A 7,366-nucleotide genomic window follows, 5' to 3' on the forward strand; every position below is an offset into this window, starting at 1 on the left:
ATCGAAAAATGAATATTTAACTATACATAATATTGATAAAATGTTCACTTAATATCAGATTAATTATAAATAACTGACTAATAACTTATATGATGAAATATATATATTTTGAGGAAATTAACAAGATTTACATGACCTTACCAAATTTATGAAACAATATTTTGGAAAAATGAATTAAGATTGCACTTTTGATTAAGGATAGCGTAACGTCTCACCAAAGCTCACTAAGCTCCAAACCACCCCAAAGTGTACATACGAACAAATATTGTGCCCTTGGTCTCTCAGTCCCCCACACCAATTCTCTCTCTAAAGCCTTGCCGGAAAAATCTCGGAAGTCTCAAAATTTCTTCAGCTTTTCTCACATGAAATCAAGTTTGGTGCAGTATAGCTGTGTTACGTTCATACGAAGAAATATTGGTGAAAAATGTGGAATCTTTCAAAGTTCCATTATGGATTTCTGAGCTACAGTGCGATTTCTTGATCTTTCTTGCAGGTGTATTGTTTTGGAAAATGTCGATGCATAAAGGGTTTCTGGGTAAGTGTAATATGTCGCAGAGAAAAATGTGAGTTGAATTTTTACGTTTGGTGTGTGTTTGTATGTGTTTTCTTGGTTGCGACGATGGTGGCTGCTGTTTCTGGAGCAGCTTCAATTACAGACCTAGAAAACCCTAAAAGACCTCCATTGTTACCTTCCGAGAAAGATAATAATGGGGTTTCAAATAATCAGAGAAAGCCCAAATCCAGGATGGTTTCTTCTAGGTACATGTCCTCCCCTTCAACTTCCACTTCCACTTCAAATTCATCATCTGTTTCCTCGTCTTCTTCTTCATCTAGAAGGTTTCCCTCCCCTCTGCTTTCAAGAAACTCAACCGCAGTGTCCAATTCGCCATCTGTTGTTCCCAAGAGGTCTGTATCTGTAGACCGCCGGCGGCCGGCGGTGGCCAGGCCATTAATACCCGATCTTGACTCCAAGAATGACAGTGCCTCTGATGTTTCAGCTGTCACAAAGCTCCTTGTCACATCTACTCGGAGTTTGTCGGTTTCCTTTCAGGGTGAAGCCTTTTCACTTCCTATTAGTAAGACTAAGGTGACCCCTGCGTCACCTAATTTGAGTAGTGTTAGGAAAGGAACCCCTGAGAGGAGGAGAACTAGCAGTCCTTTTAGGGTAAAGGGAGATGTGGGAGGAGATCATGCTGAGATTGCTAAGCATGTTGATCAGCATAGATGGCCTGCAAGGAACCGGATGATGGACTCGTTATCGAGGAGTTTTGATAGTAGAGACAGTGTTGTGGGGAGGAGCGAGTTAATTGGATCTGGAAACATGATTCGAGCTTTGCAGCAGTCGATGATTGATGAGAGGAGGCCTTCGATTGATGATAGATCGAGTCTTGATTTGGGCAGTTCTGAGCTTCTAAAGGCCGTTCAACCAGTCTCTGATGGAAATTCGGTTAATAATGATTCATCGGTGCCATCTGATCTCACAGCTTCTGATTCAGACAGCGTTTCTTCTGGTAGTACTTCAGAAGTTCAAGAGTGTGGTGGGGCTGCAAGTAGGCGAAATAGTCTTCGTGGGATTTCTGTTTCAGCGAGGTTTTGGCAAGAAACAAATAGCCGATTGAGGCGGCTTCATGATCCAGGTTCACCTTTATCAACAAGTCCTTCGTCCAAACTTATTATGCCCCCAAAATTTAAAATGTATGCTAGTGACGGTCCATTATCATCCTCACGAACAATGTCGCCTCCTATACATGGAGGTATTAGACCTGCATCACCTGGCAAGCTGATGCCACCCGTGGGTTCATCTCCACTGCGAGGCCATAGTCCATCTAGGATCAGGAATGTTGTTAGCACTATTAGTAACCGTTTTTTTGAAACACCTTCAGTCCTTAGTTTTGCTGTTGATGTTCGGAGGGGAAAGGTAGGGGAGAACCGAATTGTTGATGCACACTTATTGAGACTTCTGTACAACCGGCATCTCCAGTGGCGCATTGTAAATGCTAGAACTGAAGCAATCTTACTGGTGCAGAAACACAGTGCAGAGGTGAGCTTTTTTTCGTTCTTGTTATAATTGCTTGATCTTGCCAAATACAAGATGTAATTTTGAAAATCTCTATTAAGAGTTTACATGGTTTCCTGATTTAGAAACAAAAAAAAATGATCCAACAATGCAGTGTATCCTACTGTTAAAATTACTGGGAGATCTATGAATTTTCCGGCCACTCGGTGTTTGTTCAGAACTCGGTGATTCTCTTTTATGCACTCTCATTAAACATTTCCTGTGCAATATGGAGGGACTTTTCATTAAACATGGCCCGCAATATACCTTCTTAATTATGGCTCGGGCTCGGCTGAGTGATTTATGTACGAAATGTTATCTTATGATGCTTCTAAGATCAAACATTTTCATTCTAGCTCATGTGAATAAATTTCCTTATTTAGTTAAATTCTCCATTATGATTAAGTAGGTAGAGAAATAATCAGATAACCAATCATCGACAATCTTAATTTCTTGTTTCATCATGTTATATTATTATCTTGTAAACTTCACAGAATTGCTGGATCATCCTGTACGACGAGATGTAAGATAATTGAACCATGTTCTTTGTGAATGTAGATGATGTTTGGTGAAGAAATTTTGCAAGTTTTTAGGACAAAAGCTGATAATATCGGAGAAGTTTCTCAACTTATTTATTTAATTTGTTGACTAAGGCTAGTGCAATATAAGTTATCGTGGATAAAGAATTATGGTGTGGGTGTGATTTGATTTTTTTCTATGTTACTTCTCTACTGGAGGTGCCTATCCTCTGGCTTTAACTAAAAACTTTTCTGACTTGGTTTTTGCACAAGCACATGCTTTGTCGTCGTTCTTTTTTTTTTTTACTTATGATTCTTTATAGAGATTTTGTTGTTCCCAATTTTCTTTTTTAGTATCTTATATTGCCGATGTATTTTATGAACTGTATCTTTCTCTGTACCAGAAAAATCTATGGAATGCGTGGATAACAATCTCTGATTTACGTGACTCTGTTACCAAAAGAAGACACAGATTGCAATTGCTTAGGCAAAAGCTGAAATTAGTTTCCATTCTGAAAGGACAAGTAAGCTCGATCCTTGACTTCTCTTTGTATAATATCGGAAACTTTTGGCTCGCAAGGAAGTAATTTTGTTTCATAAATTGATATTATGATTTCTTTAGAGAAGCGTTGAGAAATTTGACTTTTAGCATTTAAATCTTTATCCAATTGATGTTAGTTTTTGAGTATTGACTTGCTCTCAGACACCAAAAAAGAAACGGGATCTTATAACTGCAATCCGTATCTACTTCTATTTTTTCCATCAATAGCTTGCCGTATTTGTCTTCAAAGTCTTAAAGAAATGTTGAATTACAGCGAAAACCTTTTTTGATCTTCTTGAATCACATTAATTAGTTTCTATATAGCTTTAATAGGTAGTCATATTGAATAGCACTTCTACTCCACTGGTTGGCAGAAGAAGAGACTAATAATTATATGTTAAAATCTGGTGTTGCATTGAAACTTGAGGATTATAAATCTAAATTTACCATTTTTTAATATGGCCACTGATTTCTTTTAACATTTTCCATGGTGTCTTTATAGTTGTATAGAGGTGGTGTTTTGAGTTGCTTTATCATTTAAAATATTTGAACTACATTTTTCTATCAACTATAATTTTTGTTAGACAAGAAGATTCTCAATCCAACAACACTATTAGGTTGCTGCTTATACTGGATGAGTTTATGTACTGATTTTTCTCTAACCCAAACTGATTTGATTCTACTGCACACCTCCTTGTGCGTTCTATTTTGTTTTTCTTGGTCAAAATTTATTTGAAGCTGGACAAATTTTTTTCCCCCATTTAGATCTCCTTTTTAGAAAATTGGGCTTCTTTGGACAAGGATCACTCAACTGCTGTTCTTGGAGCTATCAAGGCTTTGAAGGCCAGTACTCTCCGTCTTCCAGTTGGTGGAGGAGCAGTTGTATGTATCTTGCAAGCATCTTGTAGTGTAAAAACAAAAGCTGGTCCGAATATTTTACTAAATCAAATTTGTTTTTAAATTTTGATTTTGACAGACAGAAGTCCAAAGCTTGAAAGATGCAATCGGTTCAGCAGTCGAAGTTACACAGACAATGGCATCCTCTATATACTCACTTCTGCCAACTGTAATCTTTGAACCTCCTATTCTTGGATATCCTATGTTGGTTTTTTAGTTATGAACAGTTGTAAAATGCAAATAAATTAAACTTGCTATGTGCTACATTAATTTCCAGGTTGAGGAATTGAATTCTTTAGTGACCGAGCTTGCAAAGGTGACGGCAAAAGAATGTTCTTTGCTCGAACAATGCGAACATTTCATATCCATGTTAGCTTCCATGCAGGTAGATCCACTTTTTGCTCTTGCCATTGAAACATTTTTTTGCACCATTATTTGACGTTCATTTCTGGTTCAAACAACCGAATTGTACAGGTTAAAAACACTAGTCTGAGAACACACATACTGCAACATAACCGTGTATCAATAGCTTCTTAACAACAAGACCCGTAGAACTGATATTGTACTCGACTGTCCACCCTAATGCTAACCATACCGAAACATCTCGACCCAAGTGGGGGCAGAATAAGAAAGACCAAATGTCGGGTTTTTGGCTTTTCGTTTGGCAATTTTGTAACACGGTGGCTTCTAGTCCTGTACTCTAGGTGATCCAATATTACAGGAGATGGTCTTTATCCTTACTAATTAGCTGCACACACTCAGCCTTTTCTTCTCCCAACCTCTGGGAGGACTGGAAAACTGTTGTATATATGTAATATTCTAACTGCATTGTCATTAAGCATTTGTTACTCCATTTTAGTGTGGTCTAAATGTTTCTTGGTATTAGCAATAGTTGCAGCCTCTTTATGGAACTCATTTAAAAGTATTCTCGTGTGTGCTGTGGTGGTTAAATTGCATATCATCCCCTTGTGTTGTTCCAAAAACTTGAAATGACTGCAAAATATTAATTTGCTAAATCCCATTGAATTTATAATGGATTTTAAAAACAAGTGGTTTTAACCAAATGATTTTCTTTGCCGTTATTTGGGACGTCAAAAGATGAGGCGAGAATAGACAATACACAAGACATGAAGGAAAGAGGTAAAATTTTATTTGAGCCTTATTAATGGAGTTGCCCCACCAGTACCACTAACGTGAGCCGTTAGGCACACAAACACATATCCTTTACTCGTGCTGCAACATGCAAACAAAGCTATGATGATTTATACGTTGTCGGCCTCAAAAATCAAAATAACAAATAGAAATTAAGACAAACAGAAATTCTATCTGTATTTTTATTAGAATATAAATACTGATGCTACACGAAATTACCTTGATGACATGCTGGCGCTGGCGACTTCAATGATGAGAGGGTCCGAGAAAATTTTTTTCTTGTCTTACCATTCCTATGCTTATGCTAGCGATTGATCGGTCGCCGTCTCGAACCACAAAATCTATTTTGGTACAAATTTTACACTAAAATAATACGATTTCTGCACCAAATACAATATTCATCTCCAATCTATATACTTCAAATCTTACTCTAAAATTGAATATTCTCAGAATATTCTTTTATTTATTTATTTAATTTTTTTAAATATATTATTGAATATATTATTATTTAAATATATCTAATTATTAAAATATATTATTGAATATATTATTATTTAAATATATCTAATTATTAAAATAATAAATTATTATTATATAAATAATACTTATAATTTTTAATATTATTTATAATTAAAAACACAAAAAATTAAAAAAAAAAAAACAGGGCTCTGCGCCAATTTGGCGCAGAGGGGAAATAGAGCTGCACTATTTTAAAATAGCGCAGCTCCTTTGGAGAACAACCCTTGCACCACAATGGCGTGGTGCAAGGGTTGGAGATGTCCCAAAGGGCCGACTCTTCGGGAAGTGGTGACATGGTAATCTTCTGTCATTAGATAATGATATTATTATTATTATTATTATTATTATTATTATTATTAATTAGGTCAACTTGAGGAAAAATAGTTTACCATCAAAAGTATCACAATCTCAGAACACTTGGTTNAGGATAATTTTGAAATTTTTGATGAAAGGACAAAATTGCTCTTCCTCTTTTTTTTCTTCTTCCACTCCGGCGGCGACGGTCCGGCAGTCCGGCGGTGGTCCGGCGACGGATCCGGCAGCCGACGTGGCTGTGACGGCGTCGGTCCGACGACGGCGGTAAGTCGGCGGTCCGACGGCGGAGATGGCTTTCCGGCGAAGGTCCGACGGCGGAGATGGCTTTCCGGCGAAGGTCCGGAAACGGCGACGGTGGCGGAGGTCCGGCGATGGCGGTCCGGCAGCCGAGATGGCTCAATAGCGGTGAAGGAAGAAGGGTAAAATTGGAAAGAGAGTAGGGATTAATAATCCTACGGAGGAAGGAGGTATTATTTTATCACACGTAATATCACCTAATCACTCTTAGGAAGGATTGAGCTGGTTAAATAAAAATCGTACGAAACGCAAGATTAGGTGTGATAAAATAATCTATCACACCTAATCCGTCAAACCAAATGCTGCGTTATTTGATCCATTCATCATTTCTAATTTGATCTGCCATGCAAAAGAAACGTACGCAAATCACTATTTTCAAGACAAACACATTAGATATTGTTTTCCTAAGTTTTGTATGTTTCTTTGTACACATCATTCCAATTAAAAAAAACGCCCACAGTGGTTGCTAACTAATTGTATCTGATTAAATATATAAACATAATTAGGAGGATGCTAAGCTCAAAACCCACTAAACAAAAAGCTATATAAAACTAAAAACAGCCATGAGTGAATGATTTTTGTAACTTATAGAATATAAATGAAGAGTTTATAATAATAATCAAAATGTAGTTAAAAAAAATTACAATTATTTAAGATTTTATTATTTTAGTAAGGTTTCCTTAGCTTTCATCATGATATCCGTCACAATTCCTTCATATTTCATGATTTATTACATCGAGTGCACGCAACTAGTAATCATGGTTTAATTGAAAATTTAAAATATAATATTAAATTTTTTTATAATATAATAAAATATAATTATATAGACATTAGTGATCACCGTTAGAGGTTCCTTGAACCAAGAGGCCCTAATCAATATTTTTTAGTTAACCTTTAATTATCATGAATATTAATATCTGGTCCCTGAATTAGAGCTGACCCGATGAAGATTCTATGCAACAATAACTTTAATTAAAAAAATTAATTAATTTGATTTTAGTCTTAAATGTGAGGTCGTACAATCATTGGATTAATAAAGATTTACATATTTTTGGGTGTGTGTGTTTATAT

General features: G+C 36.3%; 1 protein-coding gene across 1 annotated transcript; it reads left to right on the forward strand.

The window, feature by feature from the left end:
• The first annotated feature begins 219 nt into the window (after nt 1-219).
• Nucleotides 220-4,865, forward strand: LOC140970082 (QWRF motif-containing protein 2-like). Its single transcript, XM_073431647.1, has 6 exons — nt 220-2,041; nt 2,979-3,098; nt 3,881-3,997; nt 4,092-4,181; nt 4,290-4,397; nt 4,487-4,865. The coding sequence occupies exons 1-6, from the start codon at nt 620-622 to the stop codon at nt 4,547-4,549; spliced, it is 1,920 nt and encodes a 639-aa protein (XP_073287748.1). The 5' UTR covers nt 220-619; the 3' UTR covers nt 4,550-4,865.
• Nucleotides 4,866-7,366: the final 2,501 nt, after the last annotated feature.

This window comes from Primulina huaijiensis, unplaced genomic scaffold (assembly GCF_012295235.1).
Source record: "Primulina huaijiensis isolate GDHJ02 unplaced genomic scaffold, ASM1229523v2 scaffold43335, whole genome shotgun sequence".
NCBI lineage: Eukaryota > Viridiplantae > Streptophyta > Magnoliopsida > Lamiales > Gesneriaceae > Primulina > Primulina huaijiensis.